The 16,829-nt window shown below is 38.4% G+C and overlaps 2 protein-coding genes across 3 annotated transcripts in view; both read right to left on the minus strand.

Annotated features, from left to right (window-relative positions):
- Positions 1–2,686, minus strand: part of LOC138052073 (anoctamin-7-like) — a 47,409-nt gene extending 44,723 nt beyond the window's left edge. For both annotated transcript variants that reach the window (XM_068898434.1, XM_068898433.1), the window contains exon 1: positions 2,396–2,686. In XM_068898434.1, coding sequence (XP_068754535.1) covers positions 2,396–2,455 — 60 coding nt within the window. In that variant the 5' untranslated portion in view covers positions 2,456–2,686. The remainder of the gene's footprint in view (positions 1–2,395) is intronic.
- A 131-nt stretch (positions 2,687–2,817) lies between these two features.
- The window catches only part of LOC138052081 (anoctamin-7-like), a 58,806-nt gene continuing 44,794 nt past the window's right edge, over positions 2,818–16,829 (minus strand). Inside the window, exons 24-34 of the mRNA XM_068898444.1 lie at positions 12,471–12,608; positions 10,157–10,315; positions 10,023–10,059; positions 9,829–9,940; positions 9,394–9,448; positions 8,940–9,037; positions 7,670–7,794; positions 7,090–7,295; positions 6,460–6,599; positions 5,926–6,016; positions 2,818–5,060 (exon numbers count right to left, since the gene is read on the minus strand). Coding sequence (XP_068754545.1) covers positions 4,884–5,060; positions 5,926–6,016; positions 6,460–6,599; positions 7,090–7,295; positions 7,670–7,794; positions 8,940–9,037; positions 9,394–9,448; positions 9,829–9,940; positions 10,023–10,059; positions 10,157–10,315; positions 12,471–12,608 — 1,338 coding nt within the window. The 3' untranslated portion in view covers positions 2,818–4,883. The remainder of the gene's footprint in view (positions 5,061–5,925; positions 6,017–6,459; positions 6,600–7,089; positions 7,296–7,669; positions 7,795–8,939; positions 9,038–9,393; positions 9,449–9,828; positions 9,941–10,022; positions 10,060–10,156; positions 10,316–12,470; positions 12,609–16,829) is intronic.

Below are 16,829 nucleotides of genomic sequence, written 5' to 3' on the forward strand. Positions count from 1 at the left end.
ATTGTTAATTTTGCTAGAATGGCCATGGTGTTCCCAATGGAAAATTAGTTCTGAGAGAAATCTTGGCCTGAAAGGTCGGTTTCCCTTACTTGCACGAATAATTACAGATCTTTAATGCCGACAGGTACTGGAAGTTAGAACGTAACATACTATTTGATTTTATTAAGTATGGTAGGATTTTCAGGCTTAAAGCTTGTGGGGTCGAACTTGGAGAGCAACAGTTCAAGTTGTATAAACACAGCAGAAAGGTGGGTAGTTAGGGAGTTACATGCAAATCAACCCCCCCTCTAACCGCTGGATGCCGCCTCCTTTCATTTCGTCTAAGTAATACTTATCAAGAAAAAGACGGCTAGGGCTTGCCCTTGATTTTAGTATTTAACAGTTGATTTAAGGGAATCTTCTGTTTGGCAACAATCCGAGAAACGTTTCTTTACAATAAGTCAAATCAAGACTTGAGAGTTCTGAAGAGAACGTCTTTTTGACTTTTTTCGGAATCCTTTGATATTCGCAAAAAAATAATCAAATATTATTTCTCAATTTTACACACGGTTTTTTTTACTTCTGCTCTATTCGTTCTTTTAAGGAAAAGTGGTGCTTTGGAGGGTTTTTTAAGTAAAGAAAAACAGAGACTATATAGCCTTATTCCTTATTTATTAGGAAGGTTTCATTATTGGAACTTCTAAAGGTGTTTTTGTAAACCGTCCCTTCATGGCGACAATGGACTTTATATATTCAGCTTTGTAGTGCACTTACTGGCACCAGTCGTATGTGTATTACTTTGTTGTTATTGGTCCCAAAAGAACCTTCATTTAATTTACTTTGTTTGTTTGTTTAGGTATTTATTTGTTTATTTTGTTCCTGCTATTGTCTTAACATACTTCTCAAGTCAACTGGTTGTCATAATATGTAATGGCTTTTTGCCATAATTGTTTGTTGGTTAAAAAAAAAAAAAACATTTCGAGATACGCAGAAATGCACGAAATTTCTTTAAGATCGACATGTTGACTTATCTTGTTTGTTGCAAAAAATTAGATTCAAAGGTGATTCACACATCCTGCTAAATGAAACTGCTCGACGTACGTTTTACCCCAATTGCATTACGAAAGTAAATAAGATCTCATTTTGTTTTTGTCCTGTGCAGCGAAAGGACTGCCAGAATGCAAATTTCCGCCTGTTTAGAAAACTGATTAAACACTTGAGGCAACGAAGCATATCCACGAAGAACAGAACGCGCTCTAAATCGATGCTCTTGTTCGCTATTCTGTAGCTACCATATCAGATAGATGAATGCAAATTAATTTTTCATGTGCTTTATTGCTTTTCCGGCTCGTTTTTTTGGATGTGGTCTTGTTGTCATAGTGCTTTTCGCCAAACTTCAAAACGTCTTCGATTACGAAATCCTTAACATCTTGCTTATTTTCCCATTTTCTCATCATCTTCCTCGTAGTTTGATATGAGATTTTGACAGTTTAAATGATCCCAAAAATCACTGGATTTTATTGCTTCATGACAGTTATTCAATTGGGTGCATACGAATCAGCTTTTCAATGCCGAGGCAACATAGCATATGAAGTGAGACAGAATGGCATTATGCACGTTGTTCTGTCAAAATGCAAGTTCACTTAGATATATACATATATTTTTGTGCCGTTGCTAGAACTGTCTAGTGAGAGTTTTCCGCATTCAATCGCTATTTCAAACCAAGGTTATTGTAACAAAAAGAATGAAACAAAAAAAATTGTGTATGTTATCCATACAGAGACTATCCTGTGACTAGGTATTGGAAAGGAGCTAAAGCGAAATAAACACAAACACCAAAATTGGTGAGCTGTACAGTATAACGCCCAGTTTCTTTAATTTTTAATGGCCCAGATCTTGCATTTGCTTTTCAGTCGATCTTTGATCGAGTCAATCTCGTGAACGCATGAAAAACATGACTATTCCGAAACGCTGAAGATTAACATTGGTTGCTTCATATGCTAAACCAACAAAACGCTGTAGAAAATTGTAACACCAGCAAAATTTGACAAAGTGAATGTTGCAACCAGCTCTTTGTAACGCGACTAGTCTTGCATGAAAGAGTTGTATTCATTGTTTAATTTGCCTTACCTTTACTATAGCATTTTCAAAAATAATGTCGTACCCTGTTTAGCGAATCGTAAAATGCTAGGAAACATTTTCGTCGCATTGTAATAAAATGAAATGCGAAAGTGCGATGGATACGGCATAAAATATATTTTTTGTATATGCCAAGCAGTGTCAGTCGCTTTAGTTCGCTTCATTGACGTTGCCTGTGGGGGTAGACTTACCTAGATTTATATTTATATAATCTTCAAGAATTCGAAGGTAAGTTTAAAATGTTGGTTTAAAAAACGTAAAAAAATGTGATAAATACCAGAGACTCGTTGGCCGCTAGGGGATCTGTGTCATCCATTTTGTTGTACGATCTGGGCATGGCTTTCTCCGAAAATGTTTATCGTGTTTCTCAATTTAAAGCTCTGCGGTCGATTCGGAATCCTCCATCAAGACTTCACAATTCAAATAGAATTCAAATGCTATCGAACTGTAAGCCAGATCGGAGAATTTTTTGGTCACATCAGCTCACAATATTAAAGATCACAGAACTAGAAATTCAAATTAGATGTCGACCGATTCTCGAGGAATCAAAATAGAGGCCCCCGCGCATGTCTTCAACCAATCAGGGATCAGAAATGAAAGCTGGTTGTTCGCTGTTTTCTGACAGCTGTCCTGAGCGACTTCCACTTACAACTATTTCAAATCAAATTCGCTCTTCTTTTTAGCACGTCACAAGGTCGGTTTTGTTGTCAAATTTGACAGTTTATTAAGTTCAGATCTTGGATCTGTCCACAAACCAGAAGTCGTCAAAGCTAACCATTTGAATCGCCAAGAAGTCTAGTATTATTTTCTGATAATTTATTCACAGAGGCCATAAGGCAGAAGAAAAGGTGAATGGTCGTATTCTTTGTTTAATTGAATATTCAACAATTTGTTAGTTTAAATGTAACCCAAACAAATTCTTCCAAAATTTTTAAACAAAGAAAAAACAACTAATCAAGTCCCTTCTAATACTGACCCGTCAATATAAAAAGCCCCGGACCGACTTTTCCATTCCTTTTTCGGGTTTCGGCTTTGACATTAAAAAAAAAATTAGCGAGGCTTGATATTTAATTACTTGCGCGCTGAGGGTTGTTGGTGGAAGAAAATGATGGAAATTATTTAAATTAATGAGTTGAATTTTCAAATTTATTCGTTATTCGCCATAATTTAAATTTCTGGCCTCAAGGTTGGCACTTCAAAAAGATATGAAACATATTTACAAGTATTATTGAAAAAATATTATGTGTATAACGATTGTGACTAAATATCTCTGTTTTCGTGTTTTAAGTGTAATTGTTGTTCCTGAGAGTTCAAATAATAAACATTAATTTTGTGGTTTGGAAGTAAAACTAGTCCTTTCAATAGAACGGAAAAAAACCGCAAAAATGTGGATTACATCATGATGTGACATTTTGCCATGACTTCCTGTAATCACAGTAGCCAAAACGTTGGTGGAATTTAATTCTTACCCTTGAATTTGAATGATCGATAGCCCTCCAAACTATGTCCTTCAAAATTCACTGCAATTTAGCGCAGTCTGCGCTATAGTGTCTACAAGCTTGTTTCGTTGAAAGTCGCTGGTACTTCTTAAATTGCGCATCTAAAAGGCCATTAGTGTTTAAGAAAAGCTATCCTGCGCCTTCAGGGGCGGACCTAGGGGGAGGGTGCAGGAGGTGCGCACCCCCCTCCCCTTGAGATAACCTACGGCTTTCTAATACACCTACAGCAGAATTCTGCCAAAAAAAGAAAGAAAACGTCTTAGTCAACTACGCCATTCCTTTGTGTTGCACCCCTTCCTAAGAAAAATCCTGGATCCGCCCCTGGCCTTAGTCGATTCTTTAAAAGATGAAACTTTTGACAAGCAAATCAAGTATTGGCATCTAATTCGTGGAGAGAAGGTTCTCGTCCTTTCTCGATTTTTTTAATTTCTGCATGTGGACACTTATGGCTTCATTGAGTTTCATAAAAATTTTTTGACTTGGGCCATTTAAGTTTCGCAATATTAATAAAACACATTTGCTTGAAATGCATAAATTTTTATAAACTTAACGTTTTGTATGTTACAACATAACATCATCACAAGTGATTATTATTCAGTTACAGATAAAACGAAATGTGCTAATAAAAGAGATAAACTTTCTCACTGTCAACGTTTTCATTTAAAGCTGGCTTTAAATCAGGGATAAACATAGACTCTATTTATCTTTATTATTGGCATATTTCTTGTCGTTTTATGTCATTCAATTTCGTTAGTTCCCAGTCCGTTCAGTTGTATTTTTGAATCTAAATTGATTGATCTGTAACTGAATAATAATCACTTCTGATGATGATGTTTGTTGTAACATACGAAACGTTAACTTTATAAAAAATATGCAGTTCAAGCAAATGCTTGTAACCGCTGTTTTTGTTTCATTGAGTTACCAATTAGGACTGGCACGTGGGATTTCTAAAATATTGTGACTTTTTCGGTGATTTTTTTAAATTTTAGATTTCTTTGGTTCTACTCGTCTCTATACTGTCACAAATTGATGTTGTTCACAAAATGTTCAAAGACCTCACTCGTTTGTAACTCAATGCAATAAATAACTCGACTGAAATTTTCGGCATACTAACGCAATATAGTTTTCACTTGCGGTCCTAACTTTAAATATCCCTTGTGGTAACTAAATTCTCATACTCTGACGCTAGTACTATCTTGCCTCCTTTTTCCTTCGCGAAATTTGCCCATGTTAAGATATTCTGTGTTTATGCATGACATGAGCTGGTTATGTTTCAAGTTCCAACAAGTAATCATCCGAACTAATTGAAGCACCCATTAGTCCATGATGTTCAGACATGATCTGTTTGGCTTGATAAGCCTCTCGTTTTATCGACTGATCCAGTCCTCCAGGGATATCTGGTACCAATAAGTCAATCAGGTAAGACACGAAGAAGATGATATGCTAAAGAGAAGCGGAACAAAGTGTTATTTGACCGTGACAATGGGACCTCAATATTTCTATTGGTCAATAAATAGAGGGGCCTGGCGCTGATATTGCAATTTTGACCTAAAGAAAACCAGATCCAAATATCGAATATACCCTTTAAATTTTTTTTTCGCTTAACTTCCCTTCCCTTTCAACATCAAAACGTTTACTTAGGATTCGCTCCAGTCTGCTACTGAGTTCCTATTAAGCCTGTACAAATTATGTACCGATGTTATGGGAATTTATACTAGTTAAAAGGGAATTCCGGTTCATGATAATTTAGTTACTGTGAATGTGATTCATGAACGTTTAAACAAAAAAAGGGTGTAACCAGCACCAAATGTGATAGATGTGGCCTTAAATTTGGATTAGTTCTGAGTATCCACAAAAGGCTTGGGGGTTGAGTATTTTCACATTACCGTTCTTATAACGGGCGCTTCCTTGTACTCGCAATCCAAAAGCGTTCAGTAACTGAATAGAGTGTAATGTGAAGTTCAGTAGTCAAGTTTGTTGGTATTAAACATTCAAGTGGATAGTGCTTTTCGTGCATTATGATTGGTCTACTCGGAGCTGACGAGCAAGGTATTGTTGACCTCCGAGCATACAGTCCACGAGAAACAAAATGGCTTCCCTTAGCTGTTATCGTTTTGGTAGGTTACTCTTTGGTCTATTTGGCCTTTTCAATTCTTCCCCTCAGTGCAGGTGAAAGTAATAGGAACAAACTTCGGTATCAAAGAAAGTAACTTTTTGTGAGACCAGATCAAATCGGTAATACTGGACTGGCCAATTTTGCGCACACACATAATTCCTCATAGTAAAACTGCTCTCTTTTTAAACTTACCTCAAACATAATTACAAATGCAAGTTTTAATGTCACCAGATGCCAATAGAATTTGCTCAGTGTACCATCGGGGTTACGAAAGTCGATATATCTGGGAAAGAAATAAATGCGCTCATTAATCTTATGTTGTTAGCCGGCTAAGTCGATTGGCGAAGCATTGTACAGGTATTTAGTCTGTTTCCAAATGGTCTAGTTTTCCAAAGTAGCTCAAAATCTTTCACATTCTTTCCCGGGGGGAATTTTTTTCAGTTGTTTCGCGACTTAATTCAAATATACCTTGCATCCCTTAATTATATCCATTTCGTGTGTACCGAAAAGAACATTCAAAACCCACTTTTGAAACCAGAGTCGCATTTCCTCAAAGTCTCGGAAAGTCAAAATAGATTTGACTTTAGTCGGGAGACCTTTTTTTTTAACAGTTATATTTCAACCATTAAGAGTCGTTTTCTATGCAATACATGTTCTCGTAGTTTTTTGTGTTCGTCATGTGTACTACAGCTGTCGAACAGCTTGATTAATTATTCCAGACAATACCTGCAGGGTTGCGAGGTTGTATTTTCAGGCGCCCAAGCGAGGCTAAAGTTTGTAAATCCCTTTAGAGAACCATCGGGTGACACGCTTCCCACGTATAATAACTTGGGTAAGAACTGAGAGGTAAATGCTATAAGGAATGCCTGTTAATTAAAAATGAAAATTAGTGAGAAACAGATCCCATTGAACTAGACAATGCGACCAAAGTCATCTCTGGGTAAAATACATGGAAGAGAACTTTTGTTACCACGAATCTCTTAACAGCCGAACGTTAATTTTAAGGTGGTGCAATTTGAGAACTTTCAAAACATCACGAGTGATCATAAACCACGAAATACACTACGAGAAGTTCATACGATCAAGTTCATATCTATTGTATATAGTAAACAAAATTACTCCATCGCTTTGTTTCCATAGCAACTTCCGAATTGCACTCTATCAACGGTAACCTATTTATGAATTCGTCGTTGACCAATCAGAAACGCGATATCCTGTTGAGCATATAATAAAGACAGTTATTTGCAAATTTATCTATTCATTACTTTCTTTATTTTGATGGGATAATTCTGACCCGTTCCGAAACCGGGAGGAATGCCAGGTGTAGAAAAGGTTTACAGCACAGTTTATACTTACGTTACTTATAACTGCTAATTTTGTCACAGAACTTAAGATAGTGAACCAGATTCCGATGTCCTGCGCTCTGTGAGCCACGGGTCTTCTCATGTCGTTCACAATTTTGTCTGAATCAATTCTGATCTCAAAAACGTTGTTGGCGAGAGCGAAGAACGGAGCCAAAGGAAACGCAGCAACAAAGATTGTGATGAAGCCGAATTGAATGACTGTGGAGAAAAAATACAAGTATCTCTAGTTAAGATTGCTAAAAGTGCATTTTATAGGGTTTAATAATAATAATAATAATAATAATAATAATTATTATTATTATTATTATTATTAGATTGATTAGATTGAGCGGCTTTAGTTATTGACTACTTGCTGAAATGAAGAACGATGATTGGTGCGTTAAGAAGTTTGGTGTCATCGAGAGTCTCAAACCTGCAGCTTATATCAGTCTCGGCAATTAGTTCACAAAAAATGTGGCTGCTCGCCTTGAACTGAACGGAATGATTATGCCCTGCAGGCTAATACTCCCAGAACGTTTTCATCAATTATATGCAATCATGGATCATAAGCCAAAATGGAGCAAGTGACATACCCATTTCAAGATATTCTCCAAAAAGGCCCTCGTTTTCCAGTAAGTCGAAGTCAAGTTCCCATCGTGGTTTTACTTCATTTCCTGTCACTGCCATTTTCTTTTTCTTCATGTACTTTTTAATCTCGCTATAAACAAGTTCAATTGGCAATCATCAAATGCAAGCTGAGGACTGAAGAAAAAACGTAGAACAACTCCAACAATTTTGAACTTTTTTTTTTTTCAATACGAGAGATTCCCGTCTTTTATTAGCGATTTCCATGCCCTGGAAAACATAGACAAATGTCATTTTGGAAAACAGAAGAGTCCGTTATTCTTGGATATCTATAATCTGCAGGTGAAATGTTTCACATATTGCCCCGGCCGGCCAACCAATTTATCGCGAACAAAGCGTTGACAACGTAACAGCTAGTGTTTTGACGATTCAAAGCGTCATTGTTTAAATTGTTTCCTTTTATAAAAGGTAAGCTACTTTGAATCTTACCTTATCTCTGTTTCACGAAATTTTATCACCCACGACGAAAGAAATGAATGAAATCTATGAATTCTATGCAAAACCTGAACGCAAACTACACATAGTAATTTATTGGTTAAGGAAACATTTAGCAGTCCTTACTTTTTTTTCCGAATCTCCCACGCATGTAACCAAAAATGGCAATAATGGTCATTAAGAGTGTATTTTTCCCGTTTTTAAAAGCCGAAAAAAAATTTGGGTTTCAATCTTTAACTCGGCGTCACATGTGGGTTGAGTTTTGTTGGTTCTTTTGTTGGTTCTCTTCTCTGCTCCAAGAATTTTTTTTCCTGGGCCAGGCTTCCATTTTGCCTTCTCCTCAAAAACAAACCTAAGATTTCATATGACATTTGATTCGATTTTAATGTACAGTGTCCCCAATTAGTGTCCTGCGCTAAATGCACTTGAAACTTAAAGCAAATTCATTATGTAGTATTCTTGCAGCAAATGTACTTTTTCTTAATAGCACTCTTTTCAATTGACCTCACGATCTAGCGCCCAAAGCATCGTGGGAATAATAGGCGGGCAAAGACATTTTGGCGACGTTTGTCCGCATTTCGATCCCATAATGCTGTGCAATCTGATCCCATAATGCTGTGCAATCTATTTTTATCAAATGTGGAAAATGCTATTCATATAGGATTTTTAATCAGAAGTCAGGACCCGAAAAGTTTTCAGAACTTTTAAAAAGTAAATTCAGCCTCTCAGTATTTGTCATGATGGAGGATTTCATCAGAATCATAACTATCTTGAATAACTTACGGTACAAGAACCTCTTGTATGTTGCCGATCATTTGTTTGCCAATCATAATAACAGCAAGTTGCTGCGCCAACTCCATTAGACAACCACCAGGACTACACTGCAAACAAAAAAAGGAATATGCTAGCTTCGTTACAGATTTGCGTTTGCCCCTTTTACATTAGATGCATCTGTTTACGCGTAAGGGCATCTTGCTTGTCCTTACGCTTTTCAAGCCAGGATGAAATGCTATAGCCCCGAAATTCGGAGGTTTCCCATAGTGTTGCTCAAATTTTATTCTCCTTTCGTACCATTACTTCCAACTTTTTGAACCAGGGCATATATCTCTAGATTTGTTGTGGCAACCTCTCTCGCTTCTCTGGCGAAACGGACTTGAGGCCCTTGGTTGGGCTGAGTGAAGGAAATACGCCCTAAACAAGACATCGCTTCCGATGACCTTGGCTAACAATGTCTTACCTGCTCTGTTCTGAGACCAAATATTCTTGAGTAATGTCCAGGATAACCAACAAGTCTGTTAAGAAAGGAAAATAAAAGCTGATCTGGGGTATTTTCAAGGGTCAGTACATGATTAGATGTATCCACCTTCTCCTTTCGCTACCTTGTTTGGTAGTTTGAACCGAGATCGACTTGGCAGATGATCATCGAAGCCGATTGGGTTAAATAGTCAAAAACGAGTGACATTTTGCTGTTGTTTAGGATCTCTTTTTATTCAGAGAGGGAAGGAACAAAGCTGTGCTCAAATTTTCTTGATCCTCCCATATGGATTAAACATGAATTTTCACCCAATTTGCACCAGACCTGCCCCATCATAATGATTACTGGTCCTTAATTAAATGAATGGCCGCTGTGATCTGAAGAAAACGAATTTGTTAGAAAAAACAGAGAACTTACTTTCCCTTAAAGAAGGCAATATAGAAGATGGAGGAAAAGAAATTCATGAATTGGAAGACGAAGACTTTCAGCGTTAAGTTGTCTTCGTACTCCGTTTGTGTCCGATGCATTTCTACAGGAAAAGCAAACGAAGGTGAAAGTTAAAAGGTGAACTGAACACCACCACAAGTCCGTTGACCGAAATCAAAACTTACCCCAATGATTGAGTACGTAAGCTAGCTTTTCATATACCTTGGGGAAAGGGAGCAAGAATTTCATTGTTAAAATTGGTTCATCATGAAACAATAGTCGAAAAAACAGAAATGCGGAAAAAATCCTGTTCACGCACCTTGCTTAAAATCATAATGATTATAAGGTTCATGATGGATCCCGTAACAGAGACAATAGTGGCAGCATATTGCTGGAATTGGGGATTCTTGTACAAAGGATGAATGACAAGCAGCTTATAGACAATCACTCCCACCATGAACAGCACGACAAGGGACACCTAACAATAACAAAATAAGTAATCAGTGAGAACTTGAAAACAAGCTCTTTATGTGATTAGCACTTCACATTACCCTCCAATAGTTAATTCTCTTATATGACAGGCGTACTTAGAGGAAACATGAGATTTTCTGTAACATCTCCTTACCAGCAAAAGGCAAGCTGCATAAATTACTGCCGGCATGAGTCGTGTGACGATTTTCTTTTTATTCTGCCGTTTTCTTTGCAGGTTGGATAGCGGCAATTAAAACGCGCAGCTGGCGACGTTTTCCACGTGATTGATAAACTGTTTTGCAAAGCTAAGTCAGTCTGCAACTTGCTCAAGGCTCGTTATTAAAAAGGACGACATTTTCCCAGGGATCCACATTCGCAGTCGTTCGGTCGTCCCAGACGACTAAAAACCCGCAAGGACGAGTATAATAACTCCAAAGGTCGTCCGTTGGACGAGTGATGTTTTAATAAATATCTTTTTATGAATGCCATCAAATGTTATAATATAGAATGTACTTTTGTTCTGTTAGCTTTTCATTCAATGGAAACTCCAAGAAAATAAGGAATAAACATGCAGCTTTTCTCAGCAATGAGATCTCAAGTTTGGGCGCCATCTTTGACCACGCGGTATTTTCCTTCAAACGATCGCAGACTTAAGTTTCATGTATCTAGCCGCTGGCATGGTTGTTAGGAAGTCGTTTAACAAAGAGCAAAGATTTGTGGTCTCAGCTGATACAAGGTGTGTCGCCACCCCCGGCAAAAAGGAAAACAAGTCGAGCAGAACATGCTGCTTACGAACAGGAAAAACACAAAATCTTGATAGCATATAAAAGGAAGACACTAGACAGGAGAGTCGAAACTTTGGGTCTTTGAATCGTAACTTTGTAAGCTTAGCCTACATTCAAGTACATTTTGCAGCGGCAGAAATGGACCACTGTAAATCGGGTTCCCACGGTGCAAATAACAAATTACTCCAGAGTCAAAATTATTGACGAGTGTGTAAAATAAAACACGAATGCTGAAGTTACAAGCAATTTTATCGACCATTTGCTATACTTCCGCATTTTTGCCCGGGCAAACCAAAATTTGTCGGGGCAAGTATATCAGAAGACGTACTTGCCCGGCGGACGACTTTAATAAAAATAAATATGGATCCCTGAATTTTCTCTCTCGATCCTTCAGTGCTCCAAAACCAACAAAGTTAACCATAGATCGGGTAGAGGAGAAGGAAGTGGGCCAAGATGAAATAAGCAAAATGTCAGCGAGTATTATGCCCGTCAAAGATGACAACATATCAATGAAACCTTTACTTACATCGGCTATTAGCAGGGCATTTCATCACAAGTTATCAAAGCAGAGTGCACTTATTTTCTGTTTTTTTTTTTTGGCGGGGGAGGGGGGGGGGGGTGGGGGTGTTGGAAAGAACAACACTCGACACCAGATACGTGAGAGAATATCAAAACAGTAATTATTTTGTACGGCACTGAGGCATACATTAAAACAACATGAAGGCTCGAAGATATCTTTTGCAAGACTAAAGAAGTCTGTGGCCCCGTTTATAAGATGCATTCAGGTGGAGTGGAGGTGAGCAACATTGGAGACTCAAGCTACCAAGCTGCACGTCCTCGAGGTTTCTCAACACATCAACATCAACAACTGAAAACGATATGTTCACGTTAACGTGGCGCGGATCCTGAGTAGAGATCCACGTTGGTTCGAAAAGCAATTTAAATAAGAGCCCACAAACCGACCCTAAATCGAGACCGAAAAAAGATACAACCTTCCAGCGGTCTGGACGAGGCTGATCAGGTCACATGTCATGTGACCTGTTCAATTGCCAGGAAGAAGACTCTGGCAGAGTGAGAACCGAAGCTTAGTATTTCTTCCTGTACATCGTAGGATCAAATATTCAAAATATCAGCCGGGGACATTTAATTACAAAGGTTTTCACTTCGATTCAGATAATTATTCTTTATTCTCAGGTTAAGAGCGTTGAAATACTCTAAATCATTTTCATATCGAACGTAGCTGTTTAGCTTGCTTGCGTGACGTGACTGACACGGACAACTTTTATAGACTTCGATGAGACTGCTTGCTGTCCTGCATCATACCCCATTAAGCGCCTTCAGGAATAACGTTCATATGGGAAATGAAAATTATCTCACCATGCATACAACGATGGCGACTCCTGAAACAATCCTGGGAAATCGCTTTTCAGGAGGAAAATGAGGCTCCAATAGTCCTGTTATGGGATTCCGCTCCACTGCTGGCGCTAGAGCTGCAAATGTGGGTCGAGGTCTTTCCTAATAACGAACAATACAAGGAAAGAATAAATAACTGAGAACATCTACCAAACAAGGTAAGGTGGTTTTCAAATTGAGGGCTGTTAATTAAACTAAAAAGAAGGACGTTGACAAATCACAACAGAGGCAGATAAGCGAATGAACTACTCAACTGAAAAAACTAGCAAGCCACGTAAAAGCAGCAAAACGAGTGTGACCAAATGAGTATTTGGTTTTCCTTTAGAGCGTTCAACTGACAAAAAAGGAGAAATCAGTGTACTTTAAATGACGTACCTCTTCCTCTTCAAAACCCAATACATCCCACTGATAAGCAAGGGTTATTTCTTTTCGTTTCCAGTACTCCAGGAAAAACACGGCTGCCAACACAAAGCATACAATTAACATTCTTTATGAGTTACTTTTGTGTTTTAAAAAAACAGCATCGCTAAGGATTGAAGATACTAAGGGTTTTGTTTTTCAGAAACAAGCTTATGAACTGTCCAAGCCTAGTACAGAACCAAACACAAACACAACACTGTTCCCCTTGGTGAAAAAGTCTCTCATGCCAACAAATGCGGGGAACCACCTATAGTTAGCTTTCTTCCCTTGGCGTCTATTGTCCCAGTCGAATCTATCTATCTATCATGAGCACGTGAAGTCCCACAATATGGTTCTTCTGCAGGTAACGGAAAACATTGTGTTTTGGGTAACTTTGGATTAGTCTTTATTTGCAGTTGTTTTGTTTTCTGTCTTTTGTTTCTTTTGTTTTACGTAAATTTCTGCTCAGGTACCTGCAGAAGCTGCCCAAAATGTGGGATATACCAAAAAGACGTTGATGAGGGAGGCTGTAAAGTGCTTCTTTTGTACCGAAAGTGTTGAGTGCCTCCCGCAAAAGCTGCGAGAAATAGCCACGTTGAGTAGCATAAATCCTCAGGCGTCTTAGGCAATACCGCTGCTGTAAATTAAGCCGAGACAGTTCATTTTCTCTACTTTTAAACTGATGTTGAAGTTGCTGATAGTCTAGATTGTAAATTCATGGTCACTTTAAGAATCGCATCGCGAGTAGTTTGGCGGACGGACACTTGCATCTAAAAACGTTAAAAGAATACAACGAAATCGTATGATGTATTTTGAAGAGCAGAGTTAGGGTAGCACTGAAGACAGAGGAAATCTACTGCTATTGGACCAGGAAAAAAATGCTTACAGTATAAGATGAGAACTACATAGAGGACTACTTACCCCAAAACGATACAAATACAGCGTAAGCCACAGTGGCTGGATTGTCAAACAAGTAGGATATCTGATAACAAATCAAATGGAAAAGTATCTTAAGGGACGTGATGTAAGGGCAGGCTCTTGCTTGTCACAAAAGCGTGAAAATTCTCTCATTTTAACTTGTCTCGTTCCTTTGAGAACTTTTGGCAAAACCCTAATTTCACTCACGACGTTTGACGTTTGCCGCTAACGTCGTGCTTATTCACCGTTCTACTCGAAACTTCAACATCCCCCGTACATCCGAGAGAAAAATAACAGAATTATGAGGAAGACTCTTTGAAAATAAATTGTTAGAAAAATCGGAATTAGATAAGTAACTTCAGCAGTGACAAGCAAACCTGACCAACTGACTTATTCTAACTTTCATTTCATGTCCATTCCGAAGGTCAAAAACTAAGTTTTTTTTTCTTTGCAACGTGTTCCGAGAGAAAAAGGCTAAAAAGCACTGCAGTGTATCAAAAAGAGATTAGCAAGAGAAATTATAACGAAACTTGGATAAAGCGCGCGTTCTGATTGGCCAATTGCTCATTTACTATTTGCCCATGGGTGCACGCTCGCTGACGACAGCTGACGTGCGATCTAACTGTCCGAGATTGTGGAAAGAAGAAAATGGCGTCACTAGCGCATCAGTCCTAATTTTCCAAGACATATTTTCCTCCTCTTAGAATGGGGGTGAACCTCTACAGAGCTCAAAACAGAAATATATAGCCCTAAAGATTAATCAGCAGTGGAAAAGGGAGGATTGAAGGTCTTAAAGCGACGAAAGATCGTTTTGTGTTTGTACTGCTTTGATTTCCAAAACACAACCTGAACTCTGCTCAAATATTTAAGCCAAATCGCGAAATTGAAATGGATTTTATGGGGCCAGGGACAATGTTACAGGAAGGCAAATGGTGTTTTTTAATGTCGATTTTCTTTTGCTTTACTTCATCGGCCATTTGAGCTGAAATAGTGTAGCCTCCCTTTTTTCGCTTGGAAAAGTCGCGCTGTTTGCGATGGGTTGAACGCTTTCAACAGAGGCGAAGCATGTGCAAAGACAGCGTGTTTGTGTCGACGCTCGCAAGAAAATCGAAATGTTTTTTCTCCTAACCCTAAGAAAAAATTCTTGTTGATTCCAATAAAATTTTTGGCTGGGAAAACTGTTTGTTGATCATTTTGTCTGTGTTAATTCATAGTTGTCTTTTGACATTGACTATTGACCAAACTTGATTTATGAAAATACAATCAAAACACGCAGGAGCGGTGTTAACGATTATGTTATAAAACAAATGGTAAACGCCTCAGCGTGCACCATTGAGTTATGGTGCACTTGGGAGTTTGCTAAGCAACCTCCCGCTTGCACCATTTAAGCAATAGAGGACGTTTTCCGTGTTTCCATAGCCTCATCTAAACACGAGGACGAGTTGGGAGAATAGCCCATTTCCGAGTTGATGCATGCTTCGTTTTCAAAGCAAGTCCTGGTGCACAACCATGCCAATGGAAATGAGTTGCGTATTCTTATGCAAATCAAACTCATTTCCCTTACAATAGTTGAGCACCAAGACTCACTTGACCCTCACTTCGAAACCGAGACAAACAGCAACTCGGAAATGGCCCATTCGAGACAGTTATGCAAACCCGAGACGCAGTCGAGGGTTTGCGTAACTGTCTCGAATTCTCCCCCGAGTGTTTAGATGAGGCTATGGAAACAAGGAAAAACGTCCTCTGTTTCTTTTATAAAATATTCCTCAAAGATAATTAGGCCAATCACCGGGGAGACTTCATATAACACTAACCATAGCTTTCTGTTGAATTGTGCATTTTATTTGGTGCTGAAGACTGATTGCCCTATCGTCAGCATTTTTGTCGGAAGCAGATGAGATCCCATGATATTTAAATGAGCACGACAACAGAAATTCTGGGCAGAATGCGCCGGGTTTCAGTACTTACTCTCGCTCGACCACAACTAGTTTTAAGATCCCACACGCCACAACCTAACTCTTCTTCGCACAGTGGACACATTACAAATGTCCAGTTTGGGTTGTTACAGATCTCAGACCTAAGGATCAAGAAGACTTGTTTAAATAGACATTAGTCGCTTGTACATTTTGCTTTCCCAATGAGTTCATCATCTGACAGTACTCAAGAGGATCATTTTCTTTCAAAGTAAGTCATTCTTACACATGCTCGCACTTACTATTTTAATGAACAAAACAAAAACCAAATCTGCCGATTGTCGTCACCTGATCAGTATTGGGGAAAACGTATGGGAATAAGGTCTCTTACGGAGAAAAGAACGGTCGTGTGCAGTGATACACGATGTGAGCTTGCCGTGAAATCAGGAACACTCCATAGATCATAAGCAATACTTTTTGAATGAATCGTTTTTCATCTATTTCTTGCTTTCTTGCTCAGATAACTTGTGCTTATAATACACTCTTGATTTACTTGATTATTGAGTGTTGATTATTTTAGCAATTTAAGGCAAACTGTCGAAATTTCTATTTTGGTCTGGACTACGTAGACAAGCTTTGTCAGCTTGTTGTAGATACGGTCTCTTAAGTATGGGTTTGTATAATTCTTAATTTATCATTATAATTTTTCTATTTTCATGGTATACTCACGCTGTATTTTGAGTTGTATCAAGTGTCATGTAGCCATACAGGAAAACAAGCAAACCAACAATGGATGGCATTATCAACCATGCAGTGTATTGACCTACAGAGAAAGATCATTGAAAAGATAAGAATTTGAATGTATAGACATTCAGCTTGAGGACAAACAAAGGTCGCACTGCAAAATGAGTCTGCTCGCCAAACGTTTCTTTTCTTTTCTTTTTTGTGTTACAAAAGGCTCATTGGACCATTTCTCGTCTCAACCTCTCATTACCCACTTTTCCTTGTTCGTCTCCCATCTTCGCCCTTTTCCTGCGGCTCTGTTTCTTGGGTCTCATTGATTAGTATGGGAAATCAAATAGTGACTGAAGAG

Source organism: Montipora capricornis, chromosome 6 (assembly GCF_036669925.1).
Source record: "Montipora capricornis isolate CH-2021 chromosome 6, ASM3666992v2, whole genome shotgun sequence".
Lineage (NCBI taxonomy): Eukaryota > Metazoa > Cnidaria > Anthozoa > Scleractinia > Acroporidae > Montipora > Montipora capricornis.